Genomic DNA, 20886 nt, shown 5'->3' on the forward strand with positions numbered 1-20886 from the left:
TAGACCTCGACACAGTATGGCAAATTTAGAAAATATTGTGAATGAAGCCAAGAACATTCCAGCCTTTCTACCCAATGTGTTGTCCTTAAAAGAAGCCTTACAAAAGGCTCGTGAATGGACAGCTAAAGTGGAAGCTATTCAGGTAAGGAAACTTTCGGTTTAGCCTTTCTGCCAGGTAATAATACATTCTCGTAACTAAGCTGTGTAAACCTTACTTCTTTAGAATAATCATAATAAATTAATAGTACCTGACTGGGCAGTAGGGTAGCACATCTTTAATCCCAGCACTTGGGAGGCAGAGGCAGGTGGATCTCTATGAGTTGGAGGCCAGCCTGGTCTACAGAGGTGTTCTATAATAGCCAGGGCTACACAGAGAAACCCTGTCTTGAGAAGAAAAAAAAGTGATAGTACCTAAAGTTCACCTGTCCTCCCTCTTTTTTTTTTTTTTTAAGATTTATTTATTTGTTTATTATGTGTATAGTATACTGCCTGCATGTATCCCTGCAGGCTATAAGAGGGCACTAGATCTCATTACAGATGGTTGTGAGCCACTATGTAGTTGCTGGGAATTGAACTCTGGACCTCTGGAAGAGCAGCCAGTGCTCTTAACCTCTGAGCCCATCTCTCCATCCCTCTTTCCTCTGATTTATAATTCAGAATAAATAGTAAATATTTAAAAGTGATGGAGTTGGCATATAAATTATTTGTTTTTAATTTTTTGTTCTTTGAGACAGGTTCTCACTGTGTAGCTCTGACTAGCCTGAAATTCAGAGTAGAACTTACTGTGTAGCACAGGCTACCTTGCCTCTGCCACTTCAGTATTGAGGTTATAGTCATGTGTCACCACTTCTGACTTAACCTCCTTAATAATTTTTAAGGAGTGTCTGTCAGTCCTTCCCTTTGGTAGAGTGCTGACTTGTAGGCTCTAATCAAGCAGGTTTTTTGTTTTGCTGTTTTGTTTTTTGTTTTTGTTTTTGTTTTGAGTAGGGCAACTCCTCTTCAGGTTATGTGACTTCTTGGTTTATCCAGATAATATTCTGTAGTCTAGGGACAATAATTTGGCTTTTCCATGGCTGAGCATTTTTATCTGTGTGTTTAGCTAACTCTTCTTATCCTGGTTACCCTAGTGATTTGTGCCATTTTAGTATTCATAGTAACAGAGTATGTTATTATTTAAAATCATTGTTTATGTGTATGTACTCGTGCCTAATTGCATGTATGTGTACCACATACATGCAGAAGCCCACAAAAGCTAGAAGAGGGTGTTGTGTTTCCAGGAACTGGAGTTACACACATGTGGGTGTTGAGAACTGAACCTGCTCCTTCTACATGAGCAGAAACCTCTTCACCACTGAGCCATCTCTTCAGCTCAGTGTCTGTACTATTATTTTATAGAATTCATTGATTTATTTGGTTGTTTTTTAAAACAGTATTTCATATAGCCTGAGCTGACTTCAAATTCGTTGTGTAGCTAAAGTGGGCCTTGAACTCTGAATCTACTTTCTATTGTCTGAGTGCTGGGATTATAAACATGCACTACCACTCTCAGTGTAAATTCATAGATACCTTGTCTTTATTTTCCCAGATATGTCAGTATATCTTTCAAAATAAAATTTTCAGGCAATTATGTCAGTTGCTACATGAGAAATAATCTTTTACTAGAATATAATATAATGGTTCTAAAAAACAATAGTGGTTTCATTTCATAGAAAACTAAAATACCATGAATTAGGAGGAAAGTAGTTGCTCATAGCTTTCATTGTATAACCTAAGCAGTAAGTGGTTATCCAATTTAAGATACTGCTTTTAGTTTTATGTCCATAAAAATTAAATTTGGAGCTGGACGGTGGTGGCACACGCTTTTAATCCCAGCAGTCAGGAGGCAGAGGCAAGCCTGGTCTATCGAGCGAGTTCAGAACACCCTCCAAAACAATACAAAGAAACCCTGTCTCGAAAAACCAAATAAAATATAATAATAAAATAAAAAATAAAAAAAATATAAATTAATTCGTGAGTCAGAGGGAAGTGACTCTCTGTTGAGTATGAGGCCAACCTGGCCCACAAAGTGAGTTAGTTCTAGGCCATTCAGGGCTACATAATTGAGACACTGCCTCGAAAATAAATTTTTAAATTAATTTTTATAAACTTTTTCTGAAAGTTAAATGAAATTAACTTTTTCTGAAAATTAAATGAAATTAATTTTTCATTTAATTTTTAATGAAATTAAATTCATTAAAGCAATCCAATTGTTGATTTAGCACAAAATTTAGCACTATGACTGAAGATGTCCCTTAGTGGTACAGTGCCTGCCTGGTGTACAAGACCTGGGATTCATTCCATGCTTCGTATTTACAAAAAAAAAAGTCAATATTAAACCAAGTTTCTCCAGCAGTATATTGCCAGACTCCATGAAAGAATTGCAATTGTACTTTTTCTTTTTCCAGAGTGGCAGCAACTATGCTTACTTAGAGCAGCTTGAGAACTTGTCTGCTAAAGGACGCCCTATCCCTGTGCGTCTTGATGCTTTGCCTCAAGTGGAGTCACAGGTGGCAGCAGCACGGGCCTGGAGAGAACGGACTGGGCGAACCTTCCTTAAGAAGAATTCTAGCCATACATTGTTACAGGTGAAGAGTAGTTCGTGTGTGTGTTCTCCAGCGCTCTCACAGTAGTTGATAGATCTCTACCTGTAGTGGTATCGGTGAAAGGTTCTTTTCAGTTAATTTAGTCATTATTATAATTAATTTTTTTAAAGATGTATATATTTTGTACATATACAGTGTTCTGCATACATACCAGAAGAGGGCACCAGATTGAATTGTAGATGGCTGTGAGCCACCATGTGGTTGCTGGAAATTGCACTCAGGACCTCTGGAAGAGCAGTTTTACCCTCTGAGCCACCTCTCCAGCCCTATAATTAATTTCTATTAGGTAGTATTAGATGTTGAATTGAAACCTAAAGTCTTAGGCAAGTTCATTAATCTGTGCTGTATCCAGAAAAAGTAACCAGCATATATCTCAACCTCTGTTATTAGACTCTACTGAAGTATTTTATCCCTCAGAAACATAATTCTTTTTATCCTGAGCCGTTGAACACAATAGTTAAAGAGGACAGACTTCAGAATTTAAACCTTTATCCTCTGATAAATAAAATCTGGGAAACAATGTGTGCTGTGTATAGTTGTTATGAAAATTTAAACAAATAACATGCATGGTGTGGTGGCTGAGGCGAAAGGATCACCACACATTGTAGGCCAGCCTGAACTACAAAATAAGATCCTGCTTCTAGAATATGAGAATGAATAGTTACTTTGGACATGGTGAATGTGTCCATTCATGGTTACTTTCACTCTCAAGGGTTTTGAATTTTTTGGTTTGTTTGTTTTTAAACTAGAGTTGTATTTTCTTTTTTTTTTTTTTAATTTTACAGGTGCTAAGTCCCCGAACTGACATTGGTGTATATGGGAGTGGTAAAAACAGGAGGAAAAAAGCAAAAGAAATAATAGAAAAAGAAAAGGAGAAGGACCTAGACCTTGAGCCTTTGAGTGACTTAGAGGAAGGATTGGAGGAGACCAGAGATACAGCCATGGTGGTAAGGAACTAAGTGATGGGCCTTGAATTTGCTTTGTGAATGCAAAGCTTTGTGAAAGATGTTAGTTTCTCTGTTTTGGAGGCTGTCAGTCCAGCCTGGCTTCGAACTCACAGAGATCCGCCTTCATCTGCCTCCCGAGTGCTGGGATTAAAGGCGTGGACCACCAACGCCTGGCTGTTAGTAGGTTTTTAACTGTTTATTTACCTGTGTTTTTTTATTGATATATATGTATGTGTATGTATCATAGTATAAGAAGTTTGCTGTTTGTTCTCTTCCCAAAAGGGTTTATTTTTCTTTTTTATATTCTTTTTCCTTCTTCCTTTTATTTATTTAATTTTTGGCTGCTATTAGGAATCAAACTAGGATGGACACATCCTGATCAAATGCTGTCTCACTGAGTTATATCCCCAAACTCCACATTTATTCTTTATTGTTGTTCTTTTAATAGTTATAAAATTCCATTTAACACTTAGAAAACGTTGCGTCATCGTTGGTTTTGTGCGTGTGGCTCTTGGGATTAAATGTGGATCTCTTGAATACTAGAGTGCTTTACTATTGAATTATATACCCTTTGTCTGCTCAGTAGTCACCCGTAGTTTAATATTTTGTCTGTTACTAAGCTTTTTCTATTCTATTATAGATAAGAATATAAATTTCTTTGTAGGATCTTTTTTTTAGCCTCTAATATTTATCATTTATTTGTGATAAGAATATATAAAGTTCTCCCCCCCCCCCCGATCTTGAAATAACACCTTACATTATTACAACTACATGGATATGGATTGAAGCTACTTTTAAATGCATTTTTAAAATTTGGCCTTTTGAGGGGGGCAGTTTTAGTTTCTAGGAAAGCTGAATAAAAGGCACTGGTGTTTTCCATGAATTCGCTGCCCATTTCTTTTTGAAAAATAATTTCTTACTCTTGATCTGTAGGAATAGAATTGCTGAGTTAGCACTTTAGGGTTCTTAGTAGTTTGTCATGATTTTCAAAGAAACTGCCAGTTTATTGATAACCATTACAAACCTCTCAACATTCTTTTATTAGTATCTTGCAGTAGAGTGAGTGCTCAGTAAAATATTTGTGGTTACAAGAATTGTGTTGTTTAAAAACTTACAGGAGGAATGGGATTATTAGGAGCCTGAGAAGTAGAGTGAAAATAAAAATTAGTTTGGGAAATAATATTTGTAGGGGTTTGCGTGCACTGAATAATGTGATACCATTCTTTCTGCCTATAAGTAATCCAATTTTGAGGCCAAAGAAAATGGTCTTACTAGAGAGCTTGCCAAGTAAGTCATTCTTATCAGCAGGTAGAACTAGAAAATACTTAATTGCTTCAGAGCTACCAGTAATTTAAAAAGAATATGTGCTAATGCTGTTTGTAATCTTTAAATTCTATTTGTTCTTGCCGGGCGGTGGTGGTACACGCCTTTAATCCCAGCACTCGGGAGGCAGAGGCAAAGGCAGGGGGATCTCTGTGAGTTTGAGACCAAGCCTGGTCTACCGAGTGAGTTCCAGGACAGGTTCCAAAACAATACAGAGAAATCCTGTCTCAAAAAAACCATTAAAAAATTCTGTTTGTTCTTATTTATTGGGTTAAAGTTAGTATTAGAGATACTGTTGTAGTAGATCATCCATCAGGCTTTATTCTTCCAATGATAAGTAGAGGTCTCCCAGAGGAAAGTAAGAATGTTTATCTGTATCAAACTTTCCCTTGGGGAATGGGAAACCATTACTTACTCTTTATGTTCTGGATATCAGATTAGATGCCTTGGTGCATTATTGTATTTAATCTTTAAACAATAAAATATGGTAGGTGGCATGCCTACACTTTTCAGAAAAATGAAATCTGAAAAGTTGTGCCGCAGTTCAATAGTCTTTAAGTCCAAGAGCCAGGCTTGGTTTCCTGGTACCTTGATACTAGGCACTTGGTGCAAGTGCTTGATCTCAGGAAATATCCTCTTTATCCTGTACCCTACCTACAGAAAGTACTCTAATGTAAAAATGTCAAGTATTATAGTAGTTTACAAATGAGAAATCTTCATGAGGATGCTGGAAGGGAATTTCAGGAAATTGCCATTGGCATTCTTGGATACTTTGTAGGTTTTTAGAATGACTCTTTTTAATTAAATGCTTGTTGTGTACAGGTGGCAGTTTTCAAAGAACGAGAGCAAAAAGAGATTGAGGCCATGCATTCCCTCAGAGCAGCCAACCTAGCCAAGATGACAATTGTGGACCGCATAGAAGAAGTAAAATTTTGTATTTGCCGGAAGACAGCCAGTGGGTTTATGCTACAGTGTGAACTCTGCAAAGACTGGTTCCATAATAGTTGTGTTCCCCTTCCTAAATCAAGTTCCCAGAAAAAGGGATCCAGCTGGCAGGCTAAAGATGTAAAATTCCTTTGCCCTCTTTGCATGAGATCGCGAAGGCCCAGGCTAGAGACTATTCTGTCATTGCTGGTATCCCTTCAGAAGTTGCCTGTACGGTTGCCTGAAGGAGAGGCACTTCAGTGTTTGACAGAACGTGCCATGAGTTGGCAAGATAGAGCACGGCAAGCTTTAGCCACAGATGAACTGTCCTCTGCCCTGGCCAAACTCTCTGTGTTAAGTCAACGTATGGTGGAACAAGCAGCTCGAGAAAAAACTGAAAAGATTATCAGTGCAGAACTCCAAAAAGCAGCTGCTAATCCAGACTTACAGGTCAGCTTCTAATTTACCTTGTGTTTCATGTGGTAGTATTTGTCAGTTTGACTAGTAACATCACCTCTTCTTCTGCATACACGACCTTGCTTCTCTTCAGGTCATTTCATCAAAATACTATCTGAAAATATTCAAGTAGACTGTAGCATTATTTATTTTATGCTGGCTGCTTTTTAAGTAAGCTAGCTACATTTCATTGATGTTAAGTATATATTAATTACCTGTTTCTTTAGTCTGTTTGTCTGTTCATCTTTGTTGTTTAGGGACATTTACCTAGTTTCCAGCAATCTGCTTTCAACCGGGTGGCAAGCAGTGTGTCATCTTCTCCCCGCCAAACACTGGACTATGATGACGAGGAAACAGATTCTGATGAAGATATTCGAGAGACATATGGCTATGACATGAAGGTAATTACAGGGGCAGGGTAGGAATACATTTCTGGTGAGTTCTATTTTAAAATTGTTGAACATTAATACTTGAGGACTGAGGGTGGAAGAGAAACCTACTTACATAAAAGTCTTGAGTATGTGGTGATAACAGTTTTTCAAAGCTTGAAAAAAAACCTGAAACTTTAAAAAAAATCTTACATTTATGGTGAAGTGCCTCTGCTATGGCTATTATAAGGTCAAAGGACAACTTGGCAGATTCAATTTTCTCCTTCTATTATGTGGATTCCAGGGATCCCACCCAAGTGGTCAGGTTTTTCGAGACAGGGTTTCTCTATATTGTTTTGGAGGCTGTCCTGGAACTCGCTGTGTAGACCAGGCAGGCCTCGAACTCACAGAGATCCACCTGCCTCTGCCTCCTGAGTGCTGGGATTAAAGGTGTGCACCACCAATGCCTGGCCTGTACGGTTTTAAGAATCCCAGAGGTGGGGTTAAAGAATCCCAGAGGAAGGCAGATCCCTGGGCTACAGTGTTCCATGACAGGCTACACAGAAATTGTGTCTGATTAAAAAAAAAAAACAAAAGCCCCAGGCCTGCCAGGCATTTAACATTTAATCCCACCAGTTGGGATGCAGAGGCTGGCCTAGTCTAAATAGTGAGTTCCAGACCAGACAGGCTGCTTAGTAAAACCCTTTTTAGTTAGCCAGCATCTGACCATCCCACCCTAGATGTGCTAAGAGTCTTTTGCTCCCGTCTCTCTTTTTCTGCATAGAGTGATGGATACTACTGGTGGGAAAGGGATTGGTGACTGAATGAATTCACCTTTCATGTAATAGAAAACTATGCAGTTGGGGAAATGAGAGCTGGTGGATATAGGTGCTACAAGTGCTTACTGCTCACTGCTCTTACAGAAGACCTGGATTTAGTTCCCTGTACCCACATGGAAGCTCATAAATGTCTATAACTCAAATTCCATGAATCCGGTACTCTTCTGGTCTCTATAGGCTCCTTCACACATGCACATAAACATAAATAAAAAAGAATAAATCTTTTTAAAAAAGCTACATTGCACGGGGCAAAGGGTTAGGCTGTAACAGACTTTCTGTAACACAAGATGACAGTCTACAAGAAGATATTCTTGTGCAGTTAGAGTAGTTACTTGTGTTCAGTTTCCAATATGTAATTTCCACAATATAAATAAAAACAGTTAAAATTGGCTAGTGTTGGTCTTGGAAGGTTAGTATGAGCTGTACAGGTAATTTCTAGTTATGCATTCCCTGCTGTGCAATTAGTTAAAGGTTCTGATTAAACAGTGTTGGGTTCTGGACATAGCCTTGGATTATAAGGCTGCAGGGCTGCAACTCTGTGGTATTAGGTTGAAGCATTCCAGTACTTATATTTTGGTGGAGGCAAAGGTTTTCTGCTTGAGGATTTCTGGCCCAAGCTTTAGTAGTTCCCTAGTAGGAACCTGTTCTATTCTTCTTGTCTCTTTACACAGAGAGTGCTAGATACAGTGTAGTACTTTGCCCTGGTTAGGATTTACAGGGGTACAGTTATGGTCAGAACAAATTAACATTAGTACGATTGTTTTGTTAGTGACATTACACTGACTTCAACACCTTTGTGTTAGATCCAGTTGACCTTTCGTTGCCACTCTGTGTTAGATGTAAGCCCTTTGGGTTTTGCCTCATGATAACATCTGGATGTAGAGAGAGACCTAGAAGTAGGTGGTGGTTTTATGTGTAACTTGGTTGCTCTCTTAGTATCTGTGCCTCTTAAGCTGGGAGGTTGGTACTCTGATATAGAGGCATTCTTCAGAGATTAGGAGGCATTGCATCTGTGCCCACTGACTGGCTTTTGTTTGCTTTTGGTTGGTTTTTTGTTTTGTTTTTCCAAGACAGGATTTCTTTGTGTAGTCCTGCCTGTCCTGTAGCTCTGTAGACCAGGCTGCCTCGAATTCACATAAATCTGCCTGCTCTGCCTCCCAAGTGCTGGGACTAAAGATGTGTGCCACCGCCACCTGGTCAGTGGTTTTGTGCGAGCATTTTTATGTAGAGGTCTGAGATTGATGTTGTGGAGAGGCCTTTCTGGGCCACTTTCCTGATGGTTCAAGATTGCTTGTTAAATCTGGAGTTCTCAGATTCCAGCAAGTTATCTTGCGCCAACAATTCTGTCTCTCTTCCAAACACAGATGGTTGCCTTGCCTACTCAGGTTTTTTCATTAGTTCTGGGGATCTAAATTCTGGTCATCATGCTTTTGTAGCAAACACTTTTTTTTTTAAAGATTTATTTAGTTATTTATTATACAGTGTTCTGTCTGCATGTATACAAGCAGGCCTGAAGAGGGCACCACATCTCATTACATATAGTTGTGAGCCACCATGTGGTTGCTGGGAACAGAACTCAGGACCTCTGGAACAGCAGCCAGTGCTCTTAACCTCTGAGCCATCTCTCCAGCCCTGCAGCAAACACTTTTATCTACAAAGCCATCTCCACAACCTAGGGCCAGAAAGCCCCAGGACTTTTTCTGTCTCCATCTCCCCAGCTCTTAGAGCACTGGTGTGCTGCCATATCTGACTTTATTTTTCTACATAGAAACTGGGGATCAGATTCAATGTTCTTGTGTTTGAGTCATTTTAATGACTGTGACCCATCTCCCAGCTGAAGCTACTGATTTTTCTGTTGATTTTGTGTCCTACTGCTTGCTTAAAGCATTTACCATATCTAAAAGTTTATTTTATTTATTTATTTTTTTATGTGTATGAGTACTTTGCCTGAGAATCAAACCCCAGTCCTCTGCAAAAGTAGCAAGTGCTTTTAGCCACTTAACCATCTCTCAAATCTAAAAATTCTGTGGCGGAGTCTTGTGTGGGTATGTGTGAGTGTACAGTCATGTATATGGTTGAGTATGCATGTGTGTAGATACCAGAAGTTAATCTTGGATATGGTTGCTCAAGAAGCCATCACCTTATTTTAAATTTCTTAAAATCACATTTGTTTGTGTGCACATACTCATTCACACCATGACACTTACATGGAGGTCATAGGACAACTTTTGGAAGTCAGTTCTCCTTCCACCACATGGGTCTTTGGGATCGTACTTATCATTCTTGGTAACAAGTACCCTTACCTGCTGAGGTAGTCGCGGCCCTATCTTATTGTATCCATTGCTTTCCCTTTCCTTTTCTCCTTTTTCTTTTGTTGAGACAGAGTTTTTACTATGAAGTCCTAGCTGGCCTGGAACTCAATATTTAGACTAAGCTAGCCTTGAAATCAATAGACATAGATTCACATACCTCTTCTGATTTTATTTGGGGTTTCTTTTTTCAGTGAGCAGTAACTCAGTGCCCAGTACCACTCAGAGAGAAGAAGGCACTCTGTGATTAGACAAATCAAACATAGAAATATACTTACTAACACTAAAGAAAACTATTACAACCACAGGAAAGAAAATGGCCAAAATTACCGAAACTCGGATGTTAAACTTAAAGTTGAAGTGATAATAAAGATGAAGAAAAGTCCCTGGAAATCATCTGAAACCTAGCTAGAACTGTATAGAAGAATTGTATAACTTGTTTATTGCCATTCAAATTCTTCATTGTATTACATAAGGGCACTTGGCAAGAGTATGTGGATTCGAAAACCTTTAGAAGGGATTAAAATTTCACATTTGAACTTTCCTTCTTCCTCTTAAGTGGTGGCACACACCTTTAATCCCAGCACTTGGGAAGCAGAGACAGGCTGATCTCTGTGAGTTCGAGGCCAGCCTGGTCTACAAATTGAGTTCCAGGACAACTATGAATGTTACACAGAGAAACTCTGCCTTGGGTAGAGAATAAAAGAAAAGATCATGAATTACTAACTTGGGGCTGGAGAGATGGTTCTACTGTTAAGAGCACATACTTCTCTTGAAGAGGGCCTGAGTTTGTTTCCCATCACCTACATTGGGTAGCTCACAACCACCTGTAATTCCAGCTCAAGAAGAACCAATATCTTTGACCTCAATTGGTATTTGTAATCAAATGTACAGTCACACACACATATACATAACTAAAAATAAAAAAAATTGAAGGATTCTTGTTAGTAAGGATGTTTATATGGAATTAAATAGATTTTGGTAGGTAATTTAATGTGGATCTTTGTAGATTATTTTTAGTTTGACTTTCCCTTTTGGGCTCAAGTTATTTAAGGTGTGTGTGTGTGTGTGTGTTGTAATTCTCTATATTAATATCATAGTTAATCTTAATTTCATGTTTTTAGTGTCTTATATCAGAAGTTTTTAACCTGAAAGCATTCATTTATAAGTTTTTGTAGAATAAGTGGTTATAATTCTGATAACTTCTCTTTGTTCCGTAGGATACAGCCAGTGTGAAGTCCTCCAGTAGTCTAGAACCCAATCTCTTTTGTGATGAAGAAATTCCCATCAAGTCTGAGGAAGTAGTGACTCACATGTGGACGGCACCTTCATTCTGTGCAGAGCATGCATATTCTTCTGCTTCTAAGAGTTGTTCTCAAGGTAATAATTACCCTTGGAAAGACTGTAGGAGCTGGGCATCCTGGCAAATTCTTGTAATCCAAGCTCTTAGGAGATGAAGGCAGGAGAGCAGGTTTTAGGGCAGCCTGGGCTACATGAGACCCTGTCTTTCTAAACATATAAATGGGCCTGGGAGATGGTTAAGCACCAGGCATGCATCTGGAATCCTCATGTCGGAGCAGGAGATTCGGCTGGTAATTCTCAGGCCAGTTAGTCTGTAGTAAGCAGCACAGCAGGGGAAACCAGTCCCTCAACAAGGACTCAAGACACCGTGGTCGAACTTCTGAGTGCTTTGGCACATGTGCACCTATAACTCACACAATAACTAAAAAGTATCCAAATAAAACATGAGGGTTGGGGGTTTAGTTCAGTGGTAGAGTGTTTGCCTAGCAAGTACAAATCCTAGGTTTGGTCCTCAGCCCTGAGAAAAACAAAATAAAATTATGTATCTATAGAATGTAAGTTGAAACAGACAGAAAAGACATTGTATTCTGATTGTCAATCCCTCTTGAATGCATACATGGTTTTCACTTACTAAAAGAACTTGAAAATACTATTGTGGTTGGGGAAAATCAAAATCCGCTTTTCATTTTCTGTCATTAGATGATAGAATGAAAAGGTAATAAAATTATATCATCCTGATTAGGGAAATTTTATAGTCAGGTGGTCATGTGTCTTATTTGTGTAACATCTCTGACAGACCTTTACATATCTCTGTTCGATCAATACCAGATGTCAAGAAACTCAGTGCTCCATAAGAATATTCATACTGGGGGGGAGGGTGGGGGAGGGCACGGGAGGAGGGGAGGGAAAGGGAGAGGGACCTGGAACTGACTTGTGAAGCAACCTTGTTTCTTATCTAAATTTAAAAAAAAAGAATAAAAAAAAGAATATTCATACTGGGCTTGGGTGTTCTTTTATTTTATGGAGACTATTGTTTTGGGGTTTAGAGACAGAGTCTCATTTTAAAGCTTTAGCTGGTCTGATTCTCTTTGTGTAGCCTTTGTTGACCTCAAATTTATAGCAATCCTCTTGCTTCAGCTTCCTGAGTGCTGGAATTACAAATATGTACCATTCTGGTTTTGGCTTCAGTATTGTGGGGGGTTTTGTTTTGTTTTGTCTTAAGATTTTTTTCTTTTTTTAATGTGTATGAGTGTTTGGCCTGCTTGTATATATGTGCACTGTGTGTATGCCTGGTGCCTGAGGAAGTCAGAAGAGGGCATTGGATTCCTTGGAACTATCTTAAGCTACCATGTGGGTTCTGGGAATCGAACCTGTATCTTGTGCAAGAGCAGTGTTTTGTTTGTTTGGTGTTTCAAGACAGGGTTTCTCTGTAGCTTTGGAACCTATTCTGGAACTCACTCTGTATACTAGGCTGGCCTTGAAGTCACTGAGATTCGCCTGCCTCTGCCTCTTGAGTGCTGGGATTAAAGTTGTGTATCACCACTGCCTGACTGAGAGCAGTGTTTTTAACCACTGAGCCGTCTCTCAAGTTCTAGATTTTGCCATTCTTGATTGTTAGAAAGTTCTTTCTTTTGATGAGTGCTTGCTCAATGATGTTCACTTTTCTTCTACCTAGAGAAAATAAATAGTACTTTACTTCACTGCTCTGGAAAATGGCCTCTAGTTCACAGAGATCCTTCTGCATCTACCTACCTTCAATCCCTAGTGCTGGGTTTAACATGTGCACCACCGTCGCCCTGAAAGAATCAGTTTTAAACTCTAAATCAGCTATTGAGGATGGCCCTTAGAATCTTGGCTTCCTGTGTGGGCAGCTGTGGGTGGTTGGATGTATATGTGCTTAAAGTTCTGCACTGATGTCAGGTGTCTTCCACTGTCAGTTTCAGTCTTGATTTTTGTGACAGGATCTCTCATCTGAACCTGAAGCCCACTGATGGACTAGACTGACTGGCCCTGGGATTTTGGGTTGTCTCCATATCACAGCACTAAGTTACAGTTACAGTTGCTTACTGCCACACCCAGCTTCATGTGGATGGATGCTGGGGATCCAAACTCAGGTCCTTATGCTTGTGTAGCAAATACTATGCACATTGAGCCATGTCACAAGCTTCCTGTATTCATTTTTTTACATCATTTTTATTTTAAAGTCTGATAGTTTGTGCTTATATCCTAGCTACTTGGGAGGCCACTCCAAGTGGCAAAACTTCTTTGTTTGGGGAGGAGGTTTCTTTCTGTTTGCTTTGTTTTTTGAAATAAGGATTATCTGTGTAACAGTCCTAGCTGTCCTGGAATTAGCTCTGTAGACCAAACAGACCTCCCTCTGCCTCCCAAGTGCTGGGATTAAAGGTGTGCACCACCATTGCCCAGCCCCCCTTTTAATACTAATATAATTAATTCAGTTATCTAAATTTACTATAGAGCGGAGAGGTAAATTTCTTTCCTAAACATTTACTTTGAAAACATTTGTATATCAATTTCACTTCTTTGCTTTGTTTCATGATGTCTTTGGGGAAAGGTTCTAGCACACCAAGAAAGCAGCCTCGGAAGAGCCCTTTGGTTCCCCGAAGTTTGGAGCCTCCAGTATTGGAGCTGTCTCCTGGAGCAAAAGCCCAGTTGGAAGAACTCATGATGGTTGGAGACCTCCTAGAAGTGTCTCTGGATGAAACACAACACATATGGCGGATTCTGCAGGCCACACATCCACCCTCAGAGGACAGATTCTTACATATCATGGAGGTATGGACTTCCTACTAATTTCAATAGTGATTTTAAAAGATATTTAACATGTACAGGTCCTTAGTAGTACCGTGGATGCTGTCAAAGGGATGGCTGAGTGGGTAGTAATTTGGCAGTCTTATTCTTTTATTTAAGCAAAAGTATTTGTTCCTTTGTTTTCTTTATTGAAATTTGTGTAATAGTTCTTTTATTTCTGCTTTTAAAAAGCAAAGGAAAAAAAAAAACAGTTTAGCCAAGTATGGTACAGGCTTGTAATCCTAAAACAGAAGTGGAGGCAGGACGATAAGGCATTCAATGTCTCCTTGGCTTCTTTGAGCCCAACCTCGGCTACAGAAGCCCTTGTCTCAGAAACAAAAAGAAAAAACAAAAAACAAAAAAAAATCAAGCAGTTTAGGGTCTAGAGAGATGAATCAGTGGTTAAGAGTATATACTGCAGTATACGGTGTAGGCCAGTCCTAGCACCACGTTGGGTGTCTCATAACCACTTCTAATTCTAATTCAGGGGATCTGAAGCACTTTTCTCTACTCCAAAAACCCCTCCACTCACATGCATATATCCACACAGAAACATACACACATACACATACAATTTAAATTTTCTATGTTTTTAAATTTAGATGATTTTAGAACAGTTATTTTAAAATTGGGTAAATATGGTCAGGGGTTAGTGGCACACACCTTTAATCCCAACTCTCAGGAGGCAGAGGCAGGCGAATCTGTGAGTTCAAGGACAGCCAGGGCTATACAGAAACTCTGTCTGGGGTATGGAGGAGTAGGGAATTGGGTAAATGTGGTAGTTTTTAAAAGGTGTAGCTGGGGAGATGGGTCAGTAGGTTAAGTGCTTGCTGTGCCAATATGAGGACCAGAGTTTGCATCTCCAGCACCGACATTTAAAACAAAAACAAACAAAAAACCTAGGTGATCTTGGTGGCCAGCCTCCTGTAATCCCAGTGTATGAGAGACAAAGGTCGGGAATCTCTGGAGCCAACCGGCTAGTAACATTAGCAAAAATGTTAAGCTTCGGAAAGAAACCATACCTCAGTTTTAAGTGGAGAGTGATTGAGGAAGACACAGACATCAACTTCAGGCTTCCACACACATTCCGACTTGTATACACATATCATGTGCGCGCTCATGTGCTTAGGAAAAGAGGTAAAGGGGAGGAAGTAGAACTGGATTAGTTAGAATGGAGACTTCACAGTCATGTGCTACATTTACATTAGCAGTTTATACATAATGGTGTTTTTACATCCATGATCTCCTTTGATCATGCTAGGATCATAGGCATGCCATTTCTGAATATAGGGTTGGTATTATTTTCTACTCTTTTTTTTTTTTTTCATTGAATATTCTGTCTCAAAGAGGTCTCATTATGTAGCCTCAACTATCTTTGACCTTGAAGAGAGCACCTACTGCCTCTGGGGTGCTGGGGTGTTAAAGTTAATTTTCCTTCTTTTTTTTTTTTTTTTTGTGAGACAGGGACTTTGGCAACCCAAACTTTCTTAGTGGCAGTTTAAAATTTTTTGATGTAGTGACTACAAAACAAGAGCTATCACTTTTTTTTTAATAGACAGCTCAGTTGTATTATTTACATTCATATTATATGCAAGTACCAACACAATCCGTCCCTAGAACTCATTTTGGGGGTTGGGAAGTTGAGACATGCTCTCACTATATAGACCAAGCTGCCTTTGAACCTGCAGCGACCCACTGGCCACTGTCTCCCAAGTACTGGGATTATAGATATATACCACCAATACCCAGTTTTCTACAACTCTATAATCATCCCAAACAGAAATCTGTACCATCAAACAATATAGTCTGTTTCCCCTCCTTCACTGCCTATTCTACTTTTTTTTTTTTTTTTTTTTTATTATGTATACAATCTTCTGTCTGCATGCCAGCAGCAGGCATCAGAGCTCATTCAAGGTGGTTGTGAGCCACCATGTGGTTGCTGGGAATTGAACTCAGGACCTTTGGAAGAACAGTCAGTGCTCTTAACCTCTGAGCCATCTCTCCAGCCCCTATTCTACTTTTTGTGTCTGCTAATTTATTTGTTCTGAGTACCTCACATAAAAGAATAACACCATTTTTTAAGCTTTCCATTAAAATGCTGGTTAATTTTATATTTTTGAAGGATGATAGCATGGAAGAGAAACCACTAAAAATGAAGGGAAAGGATTCTTCAGAGAAGAAACGGAAACGGAAACTAGAGAAGGTGGAACAGTTTTTTGGAGAAGGAAAACAGAAAACCAAGGAGCTAAAGAAAATAGATAAACCTAAAAAGAAGAAATTAAAATTAAATGTGGAGAAATCAAAAGAGCTGAATAAATTGGCCAAGAAGCTAGCAAAAGAAGAAGAGAGAAAGAAAAAGAAAGAAAAGGCTGCTGCAGCCAAAGTTGAGCCTGTGAAAGAGAGTACTGAGAAGAAAAGAGAGAAAAAAGTGCTGGATATCCCCTCAAAGTATGACTGGTCAGGAGCAGAGGAATCCGATGATGAGAATGCCGTGTGCGCAGCACAGAACTGCCAAAGGCCGTGTAAGGACAAGGTGAGCGCAGGGTTCATTGACTGGTGGTGTGAGGGGCCCGACCGATAATGCTTGTGGAGATAAATGTATGAACAGTGTGATAACAGTTGTTTGTGATTCCAGATTTGGACTTCAAACATAATTTTTTCTACAGTTTTTATGAACCATTTTAAATAGTGACACCACTTAGTGGAGGAAATACATTTTTTAAAGTCATTTGTTTTTCTTTTTAATTGTTGTTGTCTTTAAAGCTACGTCTCTCCTATTTAGCAACTGCAACTTCTCTGCAGCAGTTAGGCCACAAGAACAAGAAGCCTGAGGGGATTCTGTTCCCTCTGGCACTGAGGACTCTTTCAAAGCTGCTAAGGAAACTCATTTAAATTTCTGTACTGTTAAAGAACTCAAGATTTAAAGGTTGAGGTAGAATCTTGTTTCTCAGACTGAATAGCAGCTCACGTAGCTCACCTCATCTCCCAAGAAGTTCTCCTGCTTTTTCTCGCCTCTCCTTATAAACCCTTCTCCACCTAGCTGCTCCCTACAACTTCCTATCAGTTGCTGACACTGCCTTCTGACTACAGGTGAATTTTATTTAAACAAACACTTCTTTGTATCATTAAACAAATGTTTCAGGCATAAACAAAATTAAGCACCTTAAAATAATATTCTACAATAGTCTTTTACGTAGAGATATACAGAAGCATAGAAAAGTTACTTGAAACTCTTGGCAAGTAGTGTATTTCATATGTAATATGTGGTAAAGCTTCAAAATAAAGTCTATCCTTATCTTACGTTCTAGATGAAAGATACTCTCTTAAGTAGAATATGATTTTTTTCCTTAGCAAATAATTCAGACTCTTAATGGTATTGTTAATTAAAATTTTCCAGCCTGGACTTGTAGATGACTCAGTGGTTTAAGGTGCTTGTTACCAAGCTTGACCAAGCTGAGTCCATTCCCAGGGCTACATGATAGGAGTAGGGAACTGGCTTCCTCAAGGTGTCATCTGTCCTCGGACTCTATTTCAAATACATGTAGTTTTTGTTTTTTGTTTTTTTTTGGGGGGGGGTTGGTTTTTACGAGACAGGGTTTCTCTGTATTGTTTTGGAGGCTATCGGTCCAGCCCAGCCTCGAACTCACTGAGATCCGCCTGCCTCTGCCTCCCGAGTGCTGGGATTAAAGGTGTGCGCCACCACCGCCCGGCCACATGTAGTTATTTTTTTAACCCTCAATTTTAAGTACAGTAATTCAGGGTTGGATGTTTTTCAGGCAATAGTCCTGCTAATATCTTGGGGAAACGGACAGACTATTGAGGGGGAAAATTATTTAAGTGATAGGTGACATCTTTTATTCTTCCTGTCATAAATACTAATAAGGAGCCATTGTGGTGGTGCACATTTGTAATTCAGCACCTGGGTGGCACAGAAAATGAGGGTTTCAGTTTAGAGACCAACTTGGGCTACCTAGTGAGACCTTGTCTAAACAATAAATTTTAAAACCAATAAGTTTATAATTTTAAAGGGCTAGGGAGAAAGCTCAGCTGTTGAAGTACTTACATGCAAGGTTCTGAGTACAAGAACCTATATAAAGGCTGGGCTGTAACAACAGCACCCTGAGGCAAAGGAGGGGAAGGAGGCCAGATGGTGGAGACATGTGGAGCCTCCAAACTTACCTCTTGCTTAACTCCAGGGTCAGTGAGAGATCCTATGTCAAAAGTAAGGTGGAACACTAGAGGAAGATGCCTGCTGTTGACCTCTGCCACCACATACACAGGCTATAGTGTGTATTCCCAGACCATTTCATGTTCCGGATTTGAAATATTCCTCAGTTTGGATATAAAAGATACGGTACACACCTTTAATCCCAGCATTTGGGAATCAGAGGCAGTCAGATCTCTGGATGGTCCAGCCTGGTCTACAAGAACTAGTTCCTATACAGCCTTCAAAGCCACAGAGAAACCCTGTCTCGAGCCCACCCCCCCCCCAAAAAAAGATAAGTAAAACTGTATCACTGTTTCTTGGAGGTTGTGCCCCACTTAACATATTTTTAGAGCCTGAAAGGGGCCAAGAAGTCTCTTGTTCTAGCTCCTCATATTTGCAAATATGATGTGACCAAAGTTACAGAACTAAACCAGTGGTAGAGCCCCAAAACCAAAAGCTAACTCTGGCTCTTTGTTCCAGATTCAAGTTCTCTATCAAGTTCCCAACTCCTGGATAATTTTTCATTTATTTACTTAAATGGTTGATGGAAGATTAGCTTTTTTCCTTTGGCTATGAAAATATTAGCAGCTCATTGTTGTTAGATCATTCTTCTCTCTTCTTTAGCTAAGTTTTAATAATTTCAATGCTAGCAATATATAAATACACTTATTATCCCTATGCTCTTCCTTCAGCAAGCAACACTTCAGGCACCACCACCCCCCATTCACTATACAATTAAATATAAACTAACATATAAAAAAGAGGACAGAGTCTGTGAAAACACTTAATAACAGGAAGTGTATAAGTGTAAAGAGGTGATCATTACTTTTCAATGAACCATGAGATTTGCTCCTATAATAATTAGTATTTATGTGGGTACTTTTGGTTTTTCGAGACAGGGTTTCTCTGTAGCTTTGGAGGCTGTCCTGGAACTCACTTTGTAGACCAGGCTGGCCTCGAACTCACAGAGATCCGCCTGCCTCTGCCTCCCGAGTGCTGGGATTAAAGGCATGCGCCACCAACGCCCGGCGTGTGGGTACATTTTGATAAAACATTTAACTACATATTCAGGGAAAATGTCTATATTAAACTGTTAATCTATGTAGATTATTTCAGATTATAAATATTTCATCTGCCTTTACTATTTTGCAATTTTTCTGACACTAGTTTTACTAATTTAAGAATTTTCAACTTTCTTAATTGGTAGTTAAATATCTAACAAATGATGTATAGCTTTAGATAAGAAAAACACTTTTTCAGGGAAATATGCAATAAAGAAAAACCTTAGAGATCATTGGTTTTTATCTGAATGTCCCTTCATCATTTCTCTTATCAGTAATGGTTATTATTTTTTCTAAAAACTGAAAGGTTGATAAGTATTCTTTTAAAAAGTGTTTACTGAATCTCCCTAGCTTAATTTCAAAATAGTTTACCAGGAGTAAAGAAAGAAAACACCAGAGTATGGTGGTTTCAAAAAGACTATTTTTCAATCAGTTACAAAAGTTTGAGCTAAAATTAACTTTTAAAACAATATAGAGGAATTTTTAGAAATGTTCTAAAATCCAGAAGCTTTTTCTTCCTGAGGTCTGCTTCTATATCTATCTTATTTGTGTTAACAGTGATGCATGCTTAAAAGAGTTAATCTTGGTGGGCGGTAGTGGCACACACCTTTAATTCCTGGGAGGCAGAGGCAGGTAGATCTCTGTGAATTTGAGGACAGCCAAGGCTATAGTAAGACCCTACCCCCCAAAAAAATGAAAAATGAATAACCATTTTACATATGATTCAGGTTTTCTCTCCGGAACTTTTTATTGGTCACTTCTTAATATAAGAATTGTTACAATAAATTAAAATACCTAAATTTATAAATTCCTGCCTCACATATTTAGTGTTTGCTATTCGTTGATTTTAAAAGATCATTAAATACAGTTTTCTCTTTTCTCCCCCAACAGTATTATGCTTTAAGGTCTGAACAAAATACAAATTGCCAAGAACTTAAGTCTGAGTGTGAAATCATACAACAAAACAAAAATGTCAGGCTATCATTATTTCTGCTACTCTGTTTGCCTCTCTTCACATTCTGTTTCTTTTCTCTGTTGATTGTACTGGGCATGAAACCCACGTCCTTAAATCCTTAAAAATACTAAGTAAGCATTCCTACTACTGAGCACCCACCCTCAATATATTATTTAACGTGTGTGAGGAGGGTGTTCACCTGGCAGAAAGAGAGCAGTAGTCAGTTTTCTCTTCCCCATATGGAGTCCACTCACATTGGTTGTCAGGCTTGGCAACAAGTGCTCCTATGTACAAGAGATCTTTCTGACCCTATTTCTGTATTATACTGTATTATTAGATTTTTACCAGTTAATTCATCAGATCATGGCAGTTGTGGGTTTTCTGTTTGTTAAGATCCAAGGTATTGCTATGCTACAAGAAGTTCCATAGTCTTCAAAGGATCCTCCTGCCTCATCCTCTCAAAATAATGGGACTATAGACACCTGCCACCATGCTTGCATTTTGGAGGAATTAGTTCTCTTTTTTCTTTTTTTCTCTTTTTTTTTTAATTTACTAAGTGATGAAGCCCTTTTCCCTAACAGTGAATGAAAGTGGGTTTAACTATTAGAATGTAGTATGCAGTTAGCCAGATTCCATACATACAAACTTTTAAGTTACTGCATAGGTTGCTGCCTCTCTCAGAATTGTCTGTGGATTCAGTTGTCATTCGGAACTTTAGTTTGCTTTGTGATCCTGTGGGGCTTTT

The 20886-nt window shown here is 38.9% G+C and overlaps 1 protein-coding gene across 1 annotated transcript in view; it reads left to right on the forward strand.

Moving 5' to 3' along the window:
* The window catches only part of Kdm5a (lysine demethylase 5A), a 69929-nt gene that overhangs the window by 42091 nt on the left and 6952 nt on the right, over positions 1–20886 (forward strand). The window contains exons 20-27 of the mRNA XM_040737443.1: positions 4–142; positions 2445–2624; positions 3428–3589; positions 5735–6286; positions 6550–6693; positions 11029–11188; positions 13683–13903; positions 16041–16451. Coding sequence (XP_040593377.1) covers positions 4–142; positions 2445–2624; positions 3428–3589; positions 5735–6286; positions 6550–6693; positions 11029–11188; positions 13683–13903; positions 16041–16451 — 1969 coding nt within the window. The remainder of the gene's footprint in view (positions 1–3; positions 143–2444; positions 2625–3427; positions 3590–5734; positions 6287–6549; positions 6694–11028; positions 11189–13682; positions 13904–16040; positions 16452–20886) is intronic.

Source organism: Mesocricetus auratus, unplaced genomic scaffold (assembly GCF_017639785.1).
Source record: "Mesocricetus auratus isolate SY011 unplaced genomic scaffold, BCM_Maur_2.0 Super-Scaffold_100676, whole genome shotgun sequence".
In the NCBI taxonomy this organism is placed as follows: domain Eukaryota; kingdom Metazoa; phylum Chordata; class Mammalia; order Rodentia; family Cricetidae; genus Mesocricetus; species Mesocricetus auratus.